This window comes from Anguilla anguilla, chromosome 3 (assembly GCF_013347855.1).
Source record: "Anguilla anguilla isolate fAngAng1 chromosome 3, fAngAng1.pri, whole genome shotgun sequence".
Lineage (NCBI taxonomy): Eukaryota > Metazoa > Chordata > Actinopteri > Anguilliformes > Anguillidae > Anguilla > Anguilla anguilla.
Window position 1 is genome coordinate 61,364,354 of NC_049203.1, and position 24,394 is coordinate 61,388,747.

Here is a 24,394-nt window from a genome sequence, read left to right on the forward strand (position 1 = left end):
GGTGCCTGAACGGAGAAGCGGTTTCCCTTTAAGTGCTGTGGCCTGCCAGTGGAATGGTACACACGGGCTATCCTGTGGCGGACAGTGAGGGCCGACATCAGCAGCACTGACAGCTGGGCCTGTCCGGAGCCTTTAACGCGAGGCCAGAGTGACAGGCGTTTTGCACGGCTGTCTGCTGCATTGGGATGGGAATGGGGACGTGCTTCCCGCTGTCTGTGTGCGTGACAAGGGAGCTACCTGGCATAGGAGAGAGAGAGAGAGAGAGAGAGAGAGAGGAAGATGGAGGGCAGATATAGAGAGAGGGAGGAGAGAAAGGGAAAGAAAGAGAGGGAGGGATAGAAAGAGGAAGAATGGAGGAAAAATGGAGATGCCAGGATAGACGCAGAGAGAAAGAGGGAGGGGGTGGGAGAGAGCAGGACTGAGAGAGAGAGAGAGAGAGAGAGAGATGGATGGAGGCTGTAGAAAAGGGGGCGGAGCCCTAGGTGTCCAGTATGTTGACAGCCATTTTTCAGCTCTCCCTCACAATTACCCACTCAGGACTGCGGTTGCTGTGCCAACACACTTCCTGCAACACTCTGTGACAGCAGCCTGTTCCTGCTCCTTGTCAAAAAAACCCGTTCCGCTAACAACCTTCATCCCAGTGTGTCTGGGCTGCATAACGCAGGTCTCTATTCCTGGCCATTCACCACCAATTGAGGTAATGATCGCCTGATTTGACCCACTTTAAGCTTTCCTTCCTGGTGCCGAGTGCACTTGCCGTGTATAAACCGCCCAAAGAGCCAGCTGGGATTTTCGTCCTCCTGGTCTTGAGTTGAGGAGCCCGTTTTCCCTGAACTTGCGTTTCCAGCCGTGGCCGGACTGAGCGCGAGCACCGGGTTAACCTCTTTTTTTTTTTTTTTCGTCTGGATCGAAAAAGCTCTTCCGTATCGCGTAACGGGCGCCGACGCATGAATTAAACATGGAGAGGGGGCTCTGCCGGATGACTCCGCCTTCCCGCCGACGGTATCGGTGAAACGGCGGTGTAATTATCCCGCGCTTTACGTGCGCTCAATCCCCAGCGCCCTCCGAGCGTGATCTGACTCGCGATTAGCGGAGGAGACTGGAGCCTCCTGCCCGAAACGGGCTGACGCGTCTCGTCATAAAGCCGCAAAGTGGTGATTATTTTCAGAAAGGATCTCTCGAGGGTATCTGTCTGCACTTTCTACCCAGAAAAGCCTGTGCATCAATATACACGTGTATATATATATATATACACACAGACGGGTGACAAATTAACGAAAAAACCAACTTTAAGTGTCTTAGTAAGGTGTTGGGCCACCACGAGCCACCAGAACAGCTTCAATGCGCCTTGGCATGGATTCTACAAGTCTCCGGAACTCCACTGGAGGGATGGAACACAATTTTTCCAAAAGATGTTCCCTCGTTTGGTGTTTTGATGATGATGGTGGTGGAGAGCGCTGTCTAACACGTTGGTCCAAAATCTCCCATAGGTATACATTTTGGTTGAGATCTGGTGACCTTGAAGGCAATAGCGTATGATTCACATAATTTTCATACTTATCAAAACATCCTTCCATCCTGGAAGAGACCACTCTCATCAGGATAAAGACAGTGTCCCCATCCACAGGGCAGGAGGGGTCACTAAATGGTGTGTGTTTATAAATATATATATATGAGAGAGAGAGAGAGAGAGAGAGACAGACAGAGAGAGAACGAACATCTCAATTTTCTAATGCCCATCAGAAATGTCTGGATTACAGAAATAATTTGTCTGGAGGATTGGTATTCAACTCCAGCATCCCTAGCGAACTGGAATGCGAAAGTTTGACTTCATTGCATATTGCATATTGATTTCATCTCCGGTAGATGGGAGAAGGCAGGGGGTATGGGAGAGGCTGAGATGATATACGTGTGGAATAAAATGACCTCACCTTCCACTGCATTATAAACAGCTTCTCATAATGCAAAGTACCTCTATGGTGCTGTGTCTGGTTGCGCCTAGCCTTCCAATGTATTATAATGGCCGATGCACCTTCAGACCTTGGAATATTGGCAATTTGGTCTGTATTTGAATTGCAAGGCTTTTATATATATGGCAATGCGATGCAAACTAAATATATTTATATTTTTATACTAAATACCTCAGAGTCTGGAAGGTTCTTTCATGGTGTGGGGGGCCTTGCGGTGGGATGTGATTTAACAGTGGTCTTGGGAATCATTCTTTCACGCCACGAGCACACTTGGCACATGGCAAAATTCCATTTCAATGCGGGGTGGCTCTAAACAGAATTATGACTCGGCAGGCTAAACAAGATAATATACAGAAGAATATGTAAAATATGTTAGGCACCCCAACACTGGACTTAGAATGTTAATGCCTTTAAAATTACGTTTCTAATTGATTGAAGGTGATGAGAGGTTGTTAAATAGTAAAGGACTCATACTAGTTGTATGAAGAAAGATTGTTTGCCTTAGGTGAAACTTGCACTTCATGTGGTTGGCTGAAAGTGATGCTTCATTGTCATTTTTTTCTTGATGCACTCCAGTTAATGCTGCCCCCGTCCAATGCAAATGTATTCATTTAGAGCACGAAACTGCTGACATTGATATATTATTGGTGCACCGAATGGCATTACAAATAAACTTCCATTTGTGCCTGGCATCGCTTTCTGTTCTGAAAATAGGGCCCCCATGACTTCTGATATTTATGAATGACAATATTTATTACTCATAGTCATATTGTGGTCCACTGAAAATAATAAATAATCAAGACATTTTTGGAAAGAAAAGATGCTATTTTTTCAGCAAAGTTATCCGGCTGTAGGAATTTTCTGCTTCAGTGTGCCGAACTGTGATCTCAGATGATTGAGAGTCTGTGGGGATTGAGCTGCTTCAATGCAGATGTCCCCTAATGTATCTTTCCTGGTCTTGCTGAATCATAATTAGTCCTCTTTTCTGGGCCAACTAGCACAGGGAAATGTTTAGTTAGATGTACCAAACCAGAGTATGCTTTACCAAATCATTTTTTTACGATAATGTTTCAGAGGCAGATTTCTAAATGTTTGGCACATCCAGACACTTATCACAGATTTGATTTGGCCACAGAGCCCCCCGTGGTGTCTTTTGGCCTTGAAGGGGGGACCGTAAAACAGAACGGCGGGCATGGTTTCCAGCCTTCCCTCGTCTGCTTCTCTCCTTTCTGTTCCGATAAAACAGATCCTTTTATTTAGCGCGGTTTTAATATTCCTTTCATAGCCTGCCCGGTATAGTGCAGTCATTGTAGATTATGCTAAACATTGCCTCTCTGGGGGAAACCGCCACATTGCATTACCGCCCCGGCAACTCATAGGCCTAATTGAAGATGCCATATATTAAACGCTGTAATGATGGAGGCGTATTAAAGCTCTATCTGTAACCGTGCCACTCCTCCTCGGTGTTCTCCCTCCCTCTCAGCTCCCGCTGCCGCCTCCTCCTCACATTTGGGCGAGCCGCGTGCGTGAGAACATAGCAGCTGGGGATATCGGGGCCCTGTAATACGTGCATACAAATGTCAGCGGCAGCGCTGGTGCCGGGGCAAGGAGTGAATCATAAAGAATGCTCCCTGGATAAGAGCATTAGCTACACAGCGAAAATGAATGTGACAAAGGGCTGCCCGGCTGAAATGTTGCCTGTGTGCTGCCGCTAATACGTTTGTCTTGGGAGCCATAAACCGTGCGCGGGATATTTTTTCCTTTTAATGTAGCGGGTGGGATCGCCGTGTGGCCATAGGTCGGCCTGTGGGAGCGCTGTCCCCATGCAAACAGCCATAGGATCTGGCGCTGGTTCCCAGAAATGATCAAAAGCGAGTGCGAGGTTTTTTAAATATTTTTTATGATTACACTGAGAGCGCACCTCAGAAAAAAACAGTCCTTAAAATCCTGAAGGCGAGCTGTGAGTAATGTGTTTGTTTTCTTCCTGCCAGTGTTGTTTTGGCCGTCTCAGACAGAAAGGGCAGTCGCTCTGAGATGAATTGCCAAGGAACAATTCGCCAAATGAAAAAGAAAAGCCGGGACATAATCTTTATTGTTTTCTGTAATTTCTCGAGTCCAAAGGGTTTCTCTGGAATATGGAAATGGAAGCTCAAATATTGTATTTTATCAAATCTCGCGCAGAGTGTAGCCCATAACTCTGGCGGTCTCCGCTCCCTATTCGGGCAAATTAGGGTTGAAGTGAACAGTCATTTACAATTGTTCCGCCCGTGAAAAGTTTGAAACGAGTGTTTCTCTGTCTCTCAGCTTTGATTATTTTGACTTTTCTGAAGATTATTTTAATAATCTCCGACGGCAGTCAGCTAAGAAGAGAACAAACAAACGGTGCGCAAACAGCTGACTTGTCCGATGGGAACAGGGTGTTTCGGCTGCTGTGAAGTGACTGCAGTGTCCTGTCAGGATGGCTATCTCTGGTTAAACACGCTGCCTCTCGGGGGCTCCTGGGTGTCTGTTTGTGACATGTTTAGAGCCGTCTGCGGCAGGGCGCTCTGGTTTGCTATGAGCAGTCGACCACGTTTGGAAAACTATTTATTCAGATCTGCTACTCCTGCACACAGAGGCATGGGGGTCCTTTAAGGTCAGTTCACCTTCAGAATTAATAATGCTGCCTTTCTTCCCTCCCAAGAGGAAACATGGGTGTTGCTACATAATGTAAAGTTATTTGTTGTCGTCCCCCCCCCCCCCCCCCCCCCCCCCCCCCCCCCCCCACCTCTGTTACCACTGTTAGAGGTTGGTAGGCTGCTGGCCAATCCAATAATTTATGACTGGCTTTTCATTTAACAACGTGTTGTCACCCCGCTTCTCATCTCTCAGAATCTCAGCGCCTCGCTCGCTCGACAAACAGGAAGTGACACGTCTGACAGAACTGCGTGTGCACGCGCGGGAGAGCGGGGAGAGAAATGTCACACCGACCCCTGTCACAGGCCCTCTCGTCTCAGTTTTAATGAGATTCTGAGCTTTGAAAGGAGCCGTGGTGATGCGCGCGAGTCGCTAAAGCACATCTCGCCTTATTATTTCCTTTGACGGGCGTGACATTTCTCATTTTTCACTCTCTCCAGATGTGCACCTGTGGCATTGATTCACTGCAATGCTCCCAGCCCATATGCGAAATTACAAATGGCTCAGAGACGCGGAAGTACTCCAGCCAGTGTTTTGTAGTTGTTTGGTCTTGTTTTATGTTAATTTCTTTCTGATGGTGTCACGTTGTTGTTCACATGATTTGCATATAGATTTATAATGTAATACGCATGTTACATGTAGGATAAGGGAATCCCCGTAGGACTGTAAACAGTGGGATTACTGTAATTACCCATGATCCCAGTGAGTTCTTAAAATAGGCATTTTCTCATCCACACTGCCATGGCAGCCTGTTAAACAGCGGGGGTGGGGGTGGGGGTGGGGTGGGTTTTTAATTGGATTTCACTGTGTTTAGTCACAGGGGAGGAGTAAATTAACTGCACTCATATAAATCTCTTTTGATTAAATTCGGCTATCGCACGGTACCTAACACCCTGTAAATTTGAAGAGAAATTAGTCCCTGATTTCCAAAACTACAGTGAGGAAGTGAATCGGCACCAGGTCTGTGTAAACGCCTTGGTGTTGATTTCGAATGAAAGCAGTGCTGTCTTGCTCACTGCACTGAACCATCTCATAAGCAACAGTTTAATGGAAAAGTAAATCTCTTTCGGAGTGTGACTGCAGAACCCAGAATGCAAACTGAAAATAGAAACTATTATTTCTGCAGCAGATGGGCAAAGAAAACTTCATTTCTTTTGATTTTGGAAGAAGGACTTGATATTAATGCTCTGGAGGGCTGAATGAAATTTTTATCAAAATTCCAGTTGTGGGATTTTGCTAGACCCTATTTCTCTCATGATTTTTTTTTTACACCATTGCCTAACAGGATTACACGGGAAACAATAGATCTTTAAGAGCCTAAGCACAGTTTCTGTTCTGTTCTGGCTGATATTTGAACTTTACAAAATGTCTCTTCCAGGGAAAATATTTTAGTCATACAGTGGAAGCTTTGACATGGAGTACTGTTTGACACATCTAAACACCCGTGGAATCAGATTTTAGGCTTTTATATTGGATTTATTTTTTCCTTTTATTTTGTCTTGCCCCAGGAAATTGTCTACCTATGTTTCAGCGAATGTCCGTTTATTTACTCTGGAAATCTGATAGCGTATATTTCCCTTTCTCTTGGGAACCTTTTGAAATGAGTGGCCTTTCAATATGTATTGATTTAATGTGCATTCAGTCCCTTCAGAATGTAGGTGGTCCTACCACATTTTTATCGTAAAGAACTATCATGTGTACAAACCACCTGTTTCCTGGATATTTAATAACCTTTTCAGTCATGTTCATGTGTGACGCCTATGCTACTCTCTTATGTTTGCCTAGTGTACATTGCAATTGCTTTTCAAGAAGTCTTATTGCTAAGATGTATTTTATGTCAGCAATATGATGTATGTAAATATGTTTAGAAATACTGCCATGCAATAGGTTGGTGGCCTGTCCAATTTGTATTCCTGCTTCTCGCCCAATGCATGCTGGGGTACGCTCCAGCACCCCCCGCAACCCTGCCCAGGATAAGCGGGTATGGATAATGAATGAATGGATGGATAAATATATATAAATATTTTATTAGAAGCTCACAATATAGATACTAGACGGTTTATTTCTTAGTTTTCTGCTGGTTCAGTAGTACAGTGTTGTATCTTTATGAATGAAAAATAATCAAAGAAAACACACAGACGCAAACAATTTTTTATTTAATTGCTATATCCTAAGTCATATTTTAATACTTGTTATTGGGTGTTTTGGAAGTGTATGCACACACATAGTCACTAATTGTAAATGACCGTTAATCACAATAAAATGTATTTGATTTCCCTTTTTGCATCATTTGACAAACCCAAAATGGAAATGTTTTTTGCAAAAAAAAAGAAAAAGAAGAAAAGATTTCCCAGAGGGCTAAACGTACAGACATCAAGCACTGGTTTGTCAATAGCTCATTATCGGTTTACCTGAAATTGGGGTTGTACTCTTTCTTTCTTTTCCGATGTGAATACCCAGTCAGAACTGTAAGTGCATCCCATCACTGCAGTGCCCTTCCTTGTTTTGAGAGGCAGAATACCAGTATGTGCATTTTTTCACTGCAGTCAGCAGTGAACACTACACTCCACCAGCTGGACTGCTCCTCCTCGTTCATTGCTGCTGAATTACTGCACAGCTGCTGCTCCTGGTGCAGGCAGGTCACAGACAGCCAATCAGCTGACACTGCTGAGCGATGAGGCCGGGGGATGCCCCGCCCACTCAAACAGCCCCTCCCCGTAATCGGCCAAGGCATTGCCAGCCCGGTACAGCCCTGATTAAAATACGCATTAAGGACGAGTGGCCCAATGGTACGGGTTACTTGGGAGGCTGAAGCTGTCCCATCTTATCACCGGGGATGTGCTTCTAATGTGCACACCAATGTTGTGATTTCATTGCACTCATCTTCTGTTTTTCACCCACTCTTAAACAGACTCAGCCATGCCAGTCTTAAAGCACATCTTATTGTCATCCGGGAAGGATACAAGGATTTTGGGACAGTAGGAAAGAAGATAGCTGCCACTCATGTTTCAGTGTGGCAAGCTTGTAGTCTTATAACTTGGTGTGAATCCCTGTGTAGCACATTTTCGAGATATAGTGCCATTCAATGCACTTTACAGGGAAAAAATATGGCAGAAGTAAAAACAGACAAAATTGAAAGTATATAAAAATAGCAATACAATTAAAAAAAATAAATAAATAAAATAAGAATAATAAAATGTTATAAATAATTATGAAGTAAAAATAAAATAGTTCCTAAGGAAAAGCACGTTTATAGAGGTAGGTCTTCAGGATTCTTTTGGGAAAGGCCGGTCCCTGTACAGCTGTGTCCCATCAGAGACTTCTGCTCCTGCAGGTGTGTGTGGTGCAGAGGGGGCTGGTTGTGACGGGAGACTGGGCTGGTCTCTGGCCAGAGCTGTGTGTGCTGACGGCTTGCATCTGGGCCTGAGCTGGGCTGAGGCGGTGCCTGTGGGGATGTGTCTGCTGTGCTTGTCCTCTCTAATTGAGCCTCCTGTGGAGATGTGTCTGTGAGCCTGACAGAGCTAGGGCAGCTGTGAGCCATGCAGGCAGGCTGGGGGTGTGGGCAGGGTAGGGGTGTGGGGGGTGTGGCCAGGGCAGAGGTGTGGGGATGTGGGCAGGGCGGGGGTGTGGGAGTGTGGACAGGGCAGGGGTGTCGGTTGGGCGTTTTGTGTATGGGTGTGGGCAGGGAGGGGGTCTTGGTTTGTGGACAGGGCGGGGGTGTTGGGGGTGTAGGCAGGGCAGGAGTGTTGGGGGTGTGGGGTAGGGTAGGGATAGGATGTGGCTCTCGCGGTATTCACCCTAGCTCTGGAGAGCCACAGGGTGATCAGTTCAAGCGAGCAATGGCGTAGTGAAGGCACCCCGTCCTGGTTTCTTTGGCCTTGATGTTATGATGAAAAAAAAGCCGTCAGATCCTGCGGTTTTCTAAGACCAGAGTTGAGGACTCCCTCGGTTAGAGTTTGGGCAGGACAGGGGTTTGGGGGGTGGGTGAAATATTGAGAGGGGTGTCGGTTCGGGTGGGGCAGGGGTTGGGCGAGGCTAAAAGGATAAGGTGCTGCTAGGGATGAAACACAGGGTGTTGGCACAATTTGGGGAAGGATTGGGAAACATATTTCAGATGGTGACCTGCACTATGAGCAACAGAGACATCCATGTGAGATATTGGACCATGATAAATCTGTTTCCAGCTTTTTACCTCAAACTGCATCCTCTCATTCTCTGGTATCATCAAACAGAGATTCCATATGAACAATTCCATACATGTAGTACAGCTGCAGTCGACTAGGCTATATGTGATGTTGTTACCCCCATCTCATCTCACTGGCCCCTCGTCAGCTTTTATGGGGGAGTACAAATAGAGTGGCACTTCAGTGGAGAGAAATTCCAACCCATAGATCCTCCTGGAAGGCAATAGAGATGGAGGGCTCTCCAGCATCTCAAAGCCTTCCACCGCCCATTCCCCCTGCCCAGAAGGGTTGCTGTGAATGGGTTTAGACTGAACATCAGGATTGGGCACAGGTGTGATGGCCTGACATTTAATCAGCCTGCTGAGTAATTAGGCTCTACCTCCGGGGTTGGCACTTTCAGTCCTGGAGGGCCGGTGTGCATGCAGGTTTTTGGTATGACCAATAACCCTGGTTAATGAGCTGATTAGCTGTATACCCCAACTGAGTTCATTCGCTGGTTCATTCATAGATTTGACCACAGTAAAACATTTCATATAGGGACACATTTCATATAGGGCTGTCAAGTCATGTGCTGAACTGTTCACTAAGCAAAACAATAGATCTCAGAGTGCTGGTCAGTTTCACCTTTCAGCTCATGATGGAGAAGGGTACCCAGAATAACAAGTGACTCCAGACCGGGTCTGCGCTGGGCTGTGCTGACTTCGGGCCAGAATCAGCCCAGATCCAGCCCTGAGTCACTTGCTATCTGAGTAGGACCAGGACAGGAAACCTTGGCTTTAGGTCAACGATCCTGCATGATTTGCTTCATGAATATAGGCCGATGTACGTTAACTGACCTAGGATCAGTTTGGCCTTTTGGCTCAAAGAGGATCAGGCTGTGATCTGGACAGGGAAACCGGATCCGAGATCAGAAGGCCTCTTTGTTTTTTGAATATGGGCCCCGTGCGACTCGTTTTCGCGGCGGTTCACCTGACGCGAACCGCGCGCTCTAGCCGTTTCTCTCCCGGCCCGCGAGGCAGCCGCTTTAACGGAGGGGATAATGGCCGCTTATGCTAATGGCGCCGTAATTTAAAGTAAGGAAAACAAGGACGGGGGCCGCGGCGCGCGGAGACGCCGCCGCCGCCGCCGCTGTAAATAACGGGAGGCGGCGGAGCGCGAGCAGTGCTGCGAGGAGCTCATCCCCGGCTCCTCGCCACCTCCTCTGCCTCGGGGCTCCTAATCCCGCCAACTCCCGTCGAGTCCCCGCACGCTCCCAGCTTTTGTTTAAAAGCGCTAATATGTGTCAACAGCTTTTTTTCTTCTTCTTCTTCTTCAAAAAAAAAAAGAAAAAAGAAGAAGAATCCCGCCGGCTTAGCGAACCCGTTGCTCCCGCCGGCGCTGTGCCAGGCGGCGGGATCGCGCCTCGCTCCCCCGGCGGCGGCTTCTTTGACAGCCGCAGCGGAGCGCGGACCCCGGTTCCCCTTCAGCCGTCGAGCTCTTGAACCCGTCTCCGCGGGGGGACGGCGGACTTGTTGAGCGGGGGGGTGGGGGGGGGAACAGCGGTGCGGCTAACGCCCGCGTGGCGGCTGCCGTAACGCGCCGGTCGCGCGCGGCGGGCTGGAACGCGCCGGAGCTGGGCCGTGCCAGCGCGGCTCTCTGCCAGCCGGCGCTTCACCCCGCCGTTCTGCCGCCGGTTCGCCGTGCCGTGGCAGCCGAGTGCTTTCCCCACCTGGGGACCCCCCTGCTGGACCCACCTGAACAGATTAAGAGTCTTTTGGGTCATATTCAGGCTATGCAAAAGTGGAGGCTTTTTTGGCATGGGTGGGAATTAGATAAGTAAATTATGTGCTGATGTCAGGAAGTATTTCTCTTTTCTTTTTAACACAGAGTTGTCAATGCACGGAACAACTCACCAGGTCATATTGAAGAGGCAGGCACCCACGGAGTGTGAAACTTTAAGGCTTGATAGAGTGCTGGATATTCTCTCAACTGTATGAAGGGTGTAAGATATGTGTTCAGAAAGTTTGCGATCCACATTTAGATAAGATTTGTTTGGTTGTTCCTAGAAAGATTCACCAGCGATCTGCTGGAAAGGAGTCTCACCCCCTCCCTCCTTTAGGACCATTTGATGAGGTACTCATTTGATGGGGGGGGGGGGGGGGTTGTCACCCACAGGCGCTCTGCTCTGCCCTGCCAGGCTTCACAGCAGGGGCAATGGCTCTGCTGTGCTGTACCATGACGCTGAGCCCAGTGTGTAGAACATCAATAATTCTGTCTGCTTTCTCTTCTGTGATCTAAGGCCATTAAAAATTCACATTGATATGTATGTATGGAAAACAACACCATATCTAATTATTGAATTCATACAGCAGTTCTTTTTAGATTTTCCAGCTGTCACATTTTCATTTTTGGGCTTATTCAGTGCAGTTGGTGTTGTATGTGTTATGCAGTAAAGCCTTACAGTTAGATGTGGAGGTGAGCTTGGTGTTTGAGTAGGGCAGCCTGTGCACAGAGTGGTGCATAAGGGGCTGTAGTGCATACTTAAGAAGGTGCAGAGTATCGGAGAGGGCGTGTGTTAATGTGCGTGTGAGTGTGTGTGTGTGTATGTGTACGTTTGGCTTATGTATGTGTGCAATGCACAGCGTGGGGTGTGTGAGGTTTTGTACAGGGAGTGTGTATGATTCTTGGTTTGGCGTGTGCTGGGTTTTACACAGGGAGCGTGTACGGTGCCTTGTTTGGGGCATGTGTGTGTGTGTGGTTTTTGGCTGCGGGTGCCAGTCCTCGTGTGAGTCAGGAAGGAGTGCAGTGATCTTGCACTTCCTGGCCGAGCAGATTCATGGCTCCCTTCCCGCACTGCTGGAGTCCAGCCTTCCTCAGAATTAGAGCCAGGGGCGCTTTTCCATTCCGTTTGTTTAGTTCAGCTTAATCTCTGCTTCTGCGCCGCTTAGCAGTGCATCCGAAAGCATAGGAGCACTCTGCCCTTGTGAGTACGGGCTCGCGGCAACCACTGTGGCCCGAGAGTGGGCTCTGATGATGCGTTTTAAGAAGACATACAGCCGTTTTTGTCATTTCAACAAGGTTCAGTTCCCGGCTTAATAGCATGGTTCCCCCTATGTCATTTTCTAGGTATTTGGCTGCAGTTTCTGCCCGGCTTCTGGAAGTCTGGTCAAGTGTGAACAGAGAAGATTAATCAGTAGGATTTTGGAGGGAGCAGAAAAGGCGAGAGAGTGTCGAAGTGACAGAGGGAGGTCTGTTCATATAAAAGATTTTGACTGGGCAGCTAAAGTTGAGCTGTGATGCTGTTTCCCTTCATCATCTTGCTTTGCTATGACTCTCTCCCTGGTGTGTCATTTTATGGCGTTTGGTCCACAGGGGGTCAGTATTAGTGTGGAGTTTGTACGTCACCGTGGTGAGTGGTTACCACAGTAACCAGGTGATGCGCTGGTGGAAAGGAAGGGAGAAGTGAAGGAGGTGAAATAACACCTTAGTCACAGGAAGTAAAGGGTGTCCTGACCTGGGCAACATGCTCTGGTCTGGGCTTGTGTAGGCACATTGTGTGAGCTGAATCAGAGCCCCTTCTGTGTCTGCTTCTTGCATTGTTTTTTTTTTGTGTTCAAAAATAGACAAGCTGCAGGCTGTGTGTCTGCGTCTGTGCATGTGTGTTTCTGTGTCTTTGAAACTGTGTATCAATGACTTTGTAAGCATGCATAGATGTGTTTGGTAAATGTCTGTAACCATTTTTTTGTGTGTTCACATGTGTGCCTCTGTGTGTCTGTAAGTCCTGTGTCTGTGTGTGTGTGTAGGTGTGGTGTGTGTGTGTATGTGTCTATGTGTGTGTTTGTGTGTGTCTAGGTGTGGTGTGTGTGTGTGTGTGTATGTCTGTGTGTATTTGTGTGTGTGTGTGTGTATGTCTGTGTGTATTTGTGTGTGTGTGTGTGTGTGTGTGTGTATGCATGTCTGTGTATTTGTGTGTGTGTGTGTGTGTGTGTGTGTGTGTGTGTATGTCTGTGTGTATTTGTGTGTGTGTGTGTATGTCTGTGTGTATTTGTGTGTGTGTGTGTGTGTGTGTGTCTGTGTGTATGTATGTCTGTGTGTATGTGTGTGTGTGTGTGTGTGTCTGTGTGTGTGTGTATGTGTGTGTGTATTTGTGTGTGTGTGTGTGTCTGTGTGTATGTATGTCTGTGTGTATTTGTTTGTGTGTGTGTGTGTGTCTCTGTGTGTGTGTATTTGTGTGTGTGTGTGTGTGTGTGTGTGTGTCTGTGTGTATGTATGTCTGTGTGTATTTGTGTGTGTGTGTGTGTGTGTTTGTGTGTGTGTGTGTGTGTGTGTGTGTCTGTGTGTATTTGTGTGTGTGTGTGTGTCTGTGTCTATTTGTGTGTGTGTATGTATGTCTGTGTGTATTTGTTTGTGTGTGTGTGTGTGTGTCTCTGTGTGTGTGTATTTGTGTGTGTGTGTGTGTGTGTGTGTGTATTTGTGTGTGTGTGTGTGTCTGTGTGTATGTATGTCTGTGTGTATTTGTGTGTGTGTGTGTGTGTGTGTGTGTGTGTGTGTGTGTGTGTGTATGTGTGTGTGTATTTGTGTGTGTGTGTGTATGTCTGTGTGTATTTGTGTGTGTGTGTGTGTGTGTGTGTGTGTGTGTATTTGTGTGTGTGTGTGTGTGTGTCTGTGTCTATGTGTATTTGTGTGTGTGTGTGTGTGTGTGTGTCTGTGTCTATTTGTGCTACAGTATGTGCACAATGCTCTGTACTATGTGCTGCCTGCGTGTGTTTCCTGCAGCTCCGGGGTGGCCCTTGTGGCTGTGATGTCACTGTGCACCCAGGCAGCAGTGGGAGGAGCCTGAGGGGCAGAAGCTGGACACACAGGGTGGAGGCGGAGCTTGCGGCACACAGACGGCGACATGAACCTGTGCTGGAACGAAATAAAGCGCAAGTCCCACAACATCAGGTAACTGACCCTGCTATGGTTCGGGACGTCCAGCTTATAGCTACACAGTAGTCTGGCTTCCAAACACTCTGCCTCTACAGTGTGTAGAAAAGGGAAGCTGCAGTCTGTGAATGTGTCCTCTAAAAGTCCTGTCGTTTGATTGCTTCTAGCAATTTATTCCTGATCATCCTGATCAGGCTCACAGTACTGTAGGATTATGAACCTACTACTTGTACTGAGTAATAATGAATTTTAGATTCTTGGAAGTTGTGTCAGCTATGTTTGTCAAGCAGTCAAAAAATGATTGTGGCCGTGTTTCTGTAGTGGATTAATTTGAGCCCTGAATGCTACAGAATGTGAAAATATTTAGAGTTTAGACTAATAAAATATATATTTGCGAATATGAAGAAAGGCAATAAGTGCTACATTAATGCAAACTGCTGCTGCTATCATCATCATAATCACCACTGTGGAGGATGACTTTTTAAATTACAATCACAATGCATGTGTGGAATTTTATTCTTCAAAGAAGACATTTAGACACATCTAAATGGGGCCAGTGCTATTATTAATATTATGGTTAGTGCAAATAAAAGTGCCAGTGAAGTACAATAAATTTATAGTATCTCACCGCTGTACAGAATCTAATCTGACACCATGAAGCTCTACATTACTTCCTGTTCAACGGTATTGACCGTGGTCATCAGACAAGGACACCTGAAGGCCCCTGGAGGGCCTCGGAGTTTGTAGCTTGTAATTTCGACGCTTCAGTTTATCAGAAAAGGCGGTTGATTTTACGGTTAACTCGCCCCACAGGATTTGGTTGCTGATATTAAGCTGAAAACCAGCAGTTTCTTCTGCTCTGGACAAAGGTTGAAGACCCCTGATCTGAAGTATCACTATCTAAGGTGCCAGTTTTAGCCGTGGAAGCTAATTTTAGCATGGCTAAATATGCTTGACTAATGAACATCCACTGCTGCGAATGAATTTACACGTCATAAATATGCAAGGGCACTTGAAAGTTAGAACATCAGCGAAACAAACAAATGTCACGTAATCTCCTACCTCAATATTAAATTAATTAATTGGCAGGCAGCCACACTTGCGCTGTGCATCAGTACTTCAGTTCGAGTGTGGTTTGATTTACATGATTGCTTAATTGGCTGCTTGACCCCTCAGAACAGTACCCTCCCCGCTGGAAGATTGCTGGAGTTCAGGACAGGACACCAGGGGCAGACAGTAGCAGATTGGGACTCTCATTGACACCTTCACTAAAGGCCAGAGGAAGGTCTGACACCATTTGATGAGAGGAGAACAGGAGACAGGACAGACAGGATCGTGTTTGATGGGACGGGAAAGATGGGTAATTTCTTCCTGCTGGAGATTTAGGGGATTGTGGGCCAGTGACTGGGTGATGATGTGTGCCATGCGGTCAGAGCGGCAGAAGTCTGTAGGGTTTGTTTCCAGCTCCTGTTATGACAGGACTGGGGATGGCTCTCCACCCAGCGGTCCTGAATGGCAGACTCCCTATACCGCCCCCTACTGGAGAATGATGCACATAGCTGCCTTCTCCCTTCCCAGGTGGGGCGGGGTCCAGGTTTTGGCTGTCTCAGCGAGTGCGTTCCTGTCCCAGACAGCAGTAAAATGGAAATTGAGCGTTGGGGGGCTCTCTGAGGCATGACACAGCACCCCTCTGGCCATGTTGTGTCCTACTTTAAAACTCACAGAGTGCACATTCAGCAGGACTGCGCGTCTACTGTACTTAGAGGGTGGTGCGTTGTCTGGGCTGAAGTGAAAAATGGTGACTGATCCCAAATAAAAGGCTGGAAGAAGTGTTTTGTGATACTTACGTATTTTATGCTACAGATACAGCAGAGGTGCCTTGTGAGAGAAGGTAAAAGCGGAGGAAGATATGTCGCCTTTAAACTGAATATTTCTTTCTGAATATTTTTTGCTTTTCTTCTTGGCTGAATAATTCAGGAGTGAATTGCATTTCCCTGAACGGTGTTCTGTGCTAGCGCATAGCACAATGGTGTGGTAGACCGAACCCATTCTGATACTCTAAAGCTCAAAATACACAGACATCCCGGGTGCAGGCTTTTTGCTCTGCTCGTCTTTGTTGAAAAATTCCACTGCAGTTTGCATTTACATTTTAAGCTAAATTACATTTGCATTTGTTTTGCTAAATTGAACACTTGTCGTCCCGTTTTGAAACTCGTAAGGTGACACGAAGAAAAACAAGGGCGCCGCATGAGGTGCAGCGAAGAGGAAAGGGATTATATGCTAATGAGTGTGGATAATTAAGATAATTGGTGTGCTAATCAAGCAAAACAGATTAAAACCGGCTGAGAGCAGCGATCAGTTCAACGGTAAAATTTGTGTCTCCTCTCCTTCTCAAGCTCACAAGCTGCCACCGACGCTATGCACCGTTGAATATCATAAGCACAAATTACACGGGCCAGAGTGGCAGGAGAATAATTTGTGAGTTCACTACAACGCTACCTAAATCCAGCCAATTGGTTTTAAGCAAAAAGAAGGCTGAGTGGCAGAAAGGAAGCAGTGGGGTGGCCAGCACTGGTCCCACAGAGCCTTAGAGTGCTGATTTCTGTGTGCACCTTCACCCAGTACAGACCTCAGAAACTCCCACCCCTTGCACAGTGAATTTCAGCTTCTTCCTTCTGGACGAAGGTTTATAGTCCCAAAGTGCAGAACAAAGCAGTATAAAAATAGCTTTGTTCCAGCAGCCATCACTCAGATGAACAAGTCGTAGCAACATTGCACAGATGATATAGAAGCAAGGTTTTATCTATTCATTTTATTTATTTTATCTTTAGTTTTAGTGGTTTTAGTGATTATTGGAATCTTGAGTACTTTTATTTATTTTATTATGTTTGTCTACTGTCTGTGTTGTTTCTAAATTGTGTCAAGATGGATGCCTCTACTGCACACCAAATCTACCTACGGGTACAAATAAAGTAACCTGAACCTGAGAAAACAGATGAGATGTGTTAACTGTGTAATCAACCACTTTAATTTATCGATTAAGTGTAAGCAGTGGGCCCTGTGGCCCTCCATGCCTTGGGCTGGTCACTCCTGAAGTATCCAGTGCGTAGGAAGATGGGGGAGAGAGAGAGTAGAATAAGCGTTTTCTTCAAGAGGTCACAAGGTCCTGGATTGGCAAAGTCTTTGCTGGGAGGCACAGATAAGTATGTCAGGTTTAAAAACAGTTACGGCTTCAGCTCGTGAATCGTCAGTGTGGAACTTCATAATCGTCATCGTCATCTTCACCATCATCATCATAATCTTAGTAATCATTTTCACGGAGACGGTAAAGATAAAATGAATTTTAATACTGTTGAAATTAATGACCTGCTGGTTGCCAGAATGTTTCATTTATTTTTCATGCTTCATGTTTAAAATGCTACCTTCCTGTCTCACTAAATACCCATTACGGGCTGCAATCAGTGTTTTTTTTGCATGCTCCTAATTACATTTTTTGAGTGGTTTCCCAAATGTGTCCTTGCATCTTCTCTAATGAGCTGAACGAGCCTTTCCTTCACAATATTGTTACATAAAAGATGGTGGCAGAAATAATGGGCTATAATCATAGAAATGGTATATTTTAGTTCCTGGACTAGTTTGTGAGCTCTGAGGCTAGGAGGTGTGTGAAGAGATGTGTATTCAGCTCATAACAGTGGGACCACGATGTCTTCAATGGATCCATGACACCTCAATTAACCCATGCTTCCATGTATTAGTGTGTAAAATTAGTCACTGCATTGCAGTCTGTAGTGTGTGCTGGACAAAAGGTATATCATGTTAACCATTTTAATGTGTTATTTAATGTATTTAAAGTATGTATGAGAAGCCCGATGTAAATACATACAGTGAGCTCCATTATGTTTTTTCTTGATTTGCCACCAAGATGGCCTTTGTATCCAGCGCATGTCCAGTAAAAACAGCCCTGGTGGATACCTGTCAGCGATCTTTACCCTCAGAGGCTTTGCCTATCCAAGTGTCCATGCAGTAACAGGAGTTTTCGCCTGTGCAGTTCCCTTTTCATTTCTGCTGCGTGAGTGCTTGTGTGAGTGTCTTTGAGTGTGCCACTCCCAATACTGCTACACTTCTCCCCAGTTACCTACACAAGACCCCTCTCCCCAGTTACCTACACAGGACCCCTCTCTCCAATGACTTACACAGGACCTCTCTCTCCAGTGACCTAGACTGGTCCCCTCTCTCTAATGACTTACACTGTTCCCCTCTCCTAAATTACCTATACAGAACCCCTCTCTCCAGTGACCTACACTAGTCCCCTCTCTCCAGTGACCTACACTAGTCCCCTCTCTCCAGTGACCTACGCTGGTCCCCTCTCTCCAGTGACTTACGCTGGTCCCTTTCCCTACTCTCTGCCTGCTCGTTCTGCTTTCCTTCTCTCGCGTGGCCCGGGGAGCACATTTAACACGTCTCTCACGCGTGCGTCTCTGTCTCCCATACCGCTCTGCTGAACTGGCGTGATATTAGCATGACGCGGAGCACGGAACACATGCAGCGGACCCTAATAGATTGCCTCTGAGAGCCAGGAGGCACGCTTCGGAAAAAAAAAAGTCACAAAAAATTAGCAGTGAGCTCGTCTTATTTCTCCAGTGTTCATTATTCGCTGAATCGCGAAACGGAATCTGCTGATTCTCCTGCTGCTCGAAGATAGCGATGGATTTTAATTTGGAATCATGTTTCCATTTAAGTGACAATAAAATTTAAAAAATGCATGAGATTCATGCTGAAAATCCCAGCACAAGCGAGCTGTTATTGTCTTGAGCTTAGATCACCAGGCTTCGACTTTTGTCACAACATATTGGTCCAGATTGCATCCTGGTGTGCTTTCTAGTTGAGGCTGCATGGATAATACTGACAAAGCGCTGCTTCCCCTGTCAGAAGGCCTGCTGGCCTGTAATTGGTCACCGCTGGTCTGTTCAGATGTCTGTTACACAGCTGGTCTTGAGATTTTCGAAAAATCCATTTCATTTATTTCTTTAGTTACTCACTTTTTTTGACGCCATGGAGACCGATCTCGACGACAGTTGCTGCTGCAATGCCTGAACATGCGTGCGCAGTAACACATGCCCCCAGAGATGCGATCACACGTTCCCCACGCTCAGCCCCCCCCCCACCCCCTTTTCTCTCGTCTTCAGTTTCTTCCATTTCAGTGCAGCATTATTCTCTCTCAAAAATCTTTAATTAATCTCAGCCAGCTCTCTTTATTACAATATCTCTGTATAACTTACCGAGCCCTATTTTTTTTGCCAGATCTCACTTTGCATTATAGTGCTAACCGCATGATTTTTTTTTTTATGTCTGTGGGTGACTATAGGGACAGTTCTGCACCAAAAAGCCTGATGGGGTGCAGAAAGGTTAGACTAGATTATATTAGATTTCTTTTATCATCTGCTGTGCCGGTTTTCTTTGAATCAAGCTTGCGTGTTCGTTTGTGGTCTCGGTGTGAACACACAGACAGGCTTTATAAAGAAGAGCTACTGCATTCCGTGTACAGACACTGCAGAGAGAAATCCTACTTGCTGAGACATCAGGAGCTGCACCCTGGCGCAGCGTGAAGTTTTTGGCTTCGCAGACGGGCGACAGATGGGCGCGGCGGGTTGGGTCGCGTCCCCGAGCTGCCACGAGCCTTGCGGCGCTAACCGAGCGCGCTCAGCCGGCGGCGTGCGGGTAGTGGCGAGGCGAGACTTGCGCCGCCGCTCGCATCATCGCGTGCCGGCGAGAAGCTGCGACGGAACAGCGCGCGCGGACGCTGTGTGGGCCGTACCCTGTGAGATTCGCCCCCCCCCCCCGTCCCCCCCAGCTGCGCTACAGACAGAGGGGTCGAAACCCTCCCCCCTCCCCAGAGAGGCGCAGTGTATGTGTCTCCACACACCACGGGTCCCGTCCCTCCAGGGCTTTACAGAGACAGGCTTTCTGATTCCAGCGCACAACCTCTGTGTGGGGGGACGGGGGAGAACCCGTCTGACTACAGCCCTGATCTCCTCACATCGCCAACAGCCGCCTCTTTTATATTCAACATGCTGCTGCCCTCTGATATCAGCCTGTCATTATCGCTTCGGGGGTTTGGAGAGAAAGTACTGCCGGTCATGATCCTTGACACACGGAATGACCCGCGTTAAAAAAATAAATAAATAAGAAAGTAGAATAAATAACAAGTGTATGAGTTACGCGATTAAACCACGGGGAAAAAAACGCACGTCCGGCCAAGCGAGCCTTGATTTTTTTCCGTTTTTAATTAACTGTGTTCGTTTTATCTGGCGTGCAAAACCTGCAGGCCCTCAGGCTACGTGATGTGAAATTCTATGGTTCACTAGCTCGGAAATGGAAGGGATTTCTAATAAAAGGCCTACGTGCTGCAAACTTTATTGGGTTTGTTAGTATGGCGGGCAGGCTCTCTCTCTCTCTCTCTCTCTCTCTCTCTCTCTCTCTCTCTCTCTCTCTCTCTCTCTCTCTCTCTCTCTCTCTCTCTCTCTCTCTCTCTCTCTCTCTCTCTCTCTCTCTCTCTCTCTCTCTCTCTCTCTCTCTCTCTCTCTCTCTCTCTCTCTCTCTCTCTCTCTCTCTCTCTCTCTCTCTTTCCCTCACTCTCTGTCTCTCTCTCCCTCACTGTCTCTCTCTCGCCACACTGACCGGGTCTGGGGGTTAAAATGTGATATTCAGATGGAGTAATGTTATTTTGGAGCCCGGATTCCCGGCGTAATTGAAAGGCTGGTCCATTTCCACACTCCCGCTCCGCCACCTCCAGCTGTGATCCTGATGGAGCTCACATTCGGTCCCACACAGCTCTGGCAGGTGGCTCAATCAGAATTTCGTGTCTGATTTTGTTCAGTTTTGATTGTTTTACTCCCAGCAGCCATAAAAATGGTCTTTGCTACTCATTTTTTAAACAAAAAAAAGCACGTGTACAATTCACAGGTCCTTTTTTAAGGATATTGTATCATGTTGATGTTCTTCCTGCTAACACTCAAGTGTACCTGGGCCATTGCTATTAATAATGTATGACAAACACAAGCACTTACAGATTTCAAGGTTTTTTTTGTGGGTGCTTATTGCTCACAATGCGTCTCTGTGTAACCTGGGTGAACTCAGAAACTGAAGAAACATGCAAACTGGAGCAGGTGGAAACCGAAGGAGATTGTGATCCTGGTGATCATCACGCTTCTTCATATGCTTCTGATATTTGTGTTTAGTATCTGCTGTGTCACTGATCTACATCCTGTGGCAGTTAATGCGGCTGAGGTCTGTCTCTCTGGTTAGTAATAAGCCTTTCAGTCTTTCAGTTCCTCAGCTGGGCCTAATGAAGGAATCTGAATTTTGAATTTCAAAATGATTCTTGTTTGAGAAAAATGGACACATTTCCTTTACTTGTATCTTGAGTATTCTCATTAGCTGAGAGGGTCTGGGGAATCAAATGCTTTTTGACATTTCTGCCATGAATTATTCATTTTTGGAGGTATTTTCCAGAATGAACATGATTACATCCACTTGCGTTTTGACCCAGGCTAAATATCATGTACAGAACTGAACTGAGAGAGACTGGTTCTGAATTGGGCCAACGTACAACTGGAAATATAGCAAACAGGAAACTCTGGCCAATCTGAGTGTCAGGGAAGCACTGCAAAATTTTACTATACTATGTGTGGTATTATGTATATGTGCTGCTTATGCACGGTACATATATAACATCACACTTCAGACTAGACATAGATCTGGATTCCCTAACCTTGACTTGTATATACAGTGAATGCAAGTGTTACTGTTTTATGTGTTTATCAAGTTATTTGGGAAAACAAATCTCAAAGTTGCATTTAATCATATCAGTCAGTCAATCAATCAATCAGCCTTTATTTATCGAGCACATTTCATTCATACAAATTTGCAACACAAATGTGCTGATATGCTATGTGATAAAACGGGGCACACCTGCGGGCGGGTGTGGCTGTCACAGGTGGGGTGGTGACCCTGCGTGACTCTGGCGGTTTTCGTGACTTCAGGGCTCGGCTGGAGGCCCTCTCGGACAACAGCGGGAAGCTGCAGCTGTCCCTGCAGGAGATCATCGAATGGCTGACGGCGAAGGATGAGGAGCTGTCCGAGCAGCTGCCCATAGGGGGCGACGTGGGGTCCGTGCAGCACCAGAGGGAGTTCCACCAGGTAGGCCGCCACGCTGCAGAGCTGCCCAACCCCGTTCCTGGAGATCTACTGTCCTGTAGGTTTTCACTTCAACGCTAACCAAGTACATCCTCATTCAACAGCTAGATATCTCATTCAGCTGCTAATTAGTGGAAAATCTGAATATGGTATTTGGAGATAACTATGCCCACATTTGGTCTGAATTGTCCCCTTTGTTGGAGAGAATTTGCTCAGTGGTGATTTTGGTCTCGTGGTTTATCATTTGCTTTTGAAAGTGACTACTTTTCTACCAAGAGATGTCCAGGATTCACTGAACAGACTGTAACCGTCTCTCTCTCACTTTCACACAAGCACACACACTCAACACGCACACACACAAGCAGGCACATGTGCTCACGCCCACACATACACAAACACGTGCGCGCACACATGCACCTACACACACGCACAATTGCGCACACATGCACGTACACACACACACACGCGTACACACACACATGCAGACATACATATGCATGCACACGCGTACGCACACACTCACACACACAATAATTGGTTCTGTTCCACCGCAGAGTGCTCGCTCTCCCTTAGTTCCAATTTTCTCTTCTGTCAGTTTGCTGCGCGTCTCTGTGGAACGTGTTGACAGTAAAAGTGCTTTCACGGCCCCGCCCCCACGACAGTGATGCGAAATCAGCCTATCAATTAAGAGCCAGAAAGAGGACAGACCAATTCACAGGCCAATTTCTGTACCTTGAGCTGGTGGTGGCTCATCGCCGTGCCATTACTCCTGTGAATTTTGACACTGTGCCTGAGCTTCAAAAAACCTAATTGTTGGAATATTTTACTGAACAACTGCAACCCCCCCCAGCCACCACCCCCCCCCCCCCTTCCCCCCCATTCAAACCAGCCCACCCGCTCATCGCTCCCACGACAGCCTCATTTTCAGTGTTTCGCTCCTTTATAACCCTCGAAGACGTGCTCCCGTGGCACTGCGTCGATGCGAAACTTTTCAGACGAAAGGGAGAAGGAGAAGGAAACTGCAGAGGAGTATTGTGTTTTAAGAAATGTGAATTATTGATCTTAAGGGGACTTATTCCGCGATGCGCAGGTCGCACGTGTGCCAGCGTCGTACGTGTCCCTGCACGCCGGGGCTTGTGGGAGCTGTGTGGTGCGCGCTGCTCAGAGCAGAGGCGTACCAAACCGCGTTTTTTTTTTTTTTTTTCTTCCTCTGTGGTACTGAGGCAAGGAGGACTCCATAATAATGGGCTCTCTCGGGCCCTGGTAAATAAATGCTGTCAATTAGCGAGCGGGTCAGTGAAAACAGTTCCTCCTGCTGTTTTGCGCATGCATTATTCAGCTAAATGAGATCTGTAATCTTGCTTTTCCATCCAGCGTATGCTGGATGCAAGAGAGAGCTTCCGCTGGATGGGCTCGGATTAAAGTTTAAGCAGATGGGGCGGGGAATTAATGCTCTTCACGTGCTAACCCATCTCTGCTCCAGGTCTTTGAGTTTTGGCCCTGGTAACTCGCCAAGAATTAAACGGGGAAAGCACAGCCGTGGGTTAATTTTTGCACGTGTATGCCCGTCCTTATATTTGCCAGCTCAGTGAGGCTAGTAATTTAATTCTGGCTCAGAATTTCAAACGCTACTGTGGCCATTTGATTTAATGGGCATTGAGAGACGAGGACTGCTGTGCTGCTTGGCGTGGGTAATTCACGTGTGCGCTGTAAGAGCCACCAAATGAATTGTTATTATGTCATACGGTAAATGGATTGGCCCACTGGGTTTGCCAAAAAGACGTGACTTTGGAGGGGGGAGGAGATACGCTATGGCTTTATGTATTTCACAGATTTATGTATTTGTACGTCAAAAGCAGAATGTGGTTTTGTGTTAGGCAGTCACAGTATTCCAGAGTTATATGGGGAGCCATTCCACTCTTGGGTCTTCATTACTGTAAAATAAGCATTGGAATCTTCATTGACCTCTGTGATGGGGCCTTGGTGACCTTTGGCCTTTGACCTCCCATCTCTGTGTTTTCTCTGGTACTTGTTTGTCCTGTGGGCCTCCTGGCTCAGGGCAGATTGTTATTGAATGGCCGCTTCTCAGCGCACTCTGCCCTGACCTGTGTCTGGGGCGCCCCCTGCAGGCCTTCATGGAGGACGTGAAGTCCAGGGGACCCTTCATCTACTCGGTGCTGGAGTCGGCCCAGGTCTTCCTGTCTCAGCACCCGTTCGAGGAGCCCGAGGAGACGCTCGCCGACAGCAAAGGTCTGCTCCTGGCCCCCGCGGGCACGCTCCCCCCCCCCCCCCCGCTGACCCCGCCCAGATCACCAGCGGTGTCTGCCTCAAACTCAGCACTCGCCGCTGTTGAGCTTTCCTTTGAGTCGTGTCGTGCACGGTCACTAACTCTGAAAGCCATATCAAAATGATGTGTACGTATTCTCGGACAGATGTTCAGTTGTGTTGGTGAAAGACACTAAG

General features: G+C 47.0%; 1 protein-coding gene across 3 annotated transcripts in view; it reads left to right on the top strand.

Moving 5' to 3' along the window:
* drp2 (dystrophin related protein 2) overlaps positions 1–24,394 on the top strand; it is an 88,980-nt gene that overhangs the window by 37,777 nt on the left and 26,809 nt on the right. For 2 of the 3 annotated variants that reach the window (XM_035409234.1, XM_035409236.1), the window contains exons 3-5: positions 13,586–13,753; positions 21,778–21,934; positions 24,061–24,181. In XM_035409234.1, coding sequence (XP_035265125.1) covers positions 13,707–13,753; positions 21,778–21,934; positions 24,061–24,181 — 325 coding nt within the window. In that variant the 5' untranslated portion in view covers positions 13,586–13,706. Of the gene's footprint in view, positions 1–4,224; positions 4,606–13,585; positions 13,754–21,777; positions 21,935–24,060; positions 24,182–24,394 lie in introns of those variants that run through there. The other variant, XM_035409235.1, reaches the window with a different exon arrangement.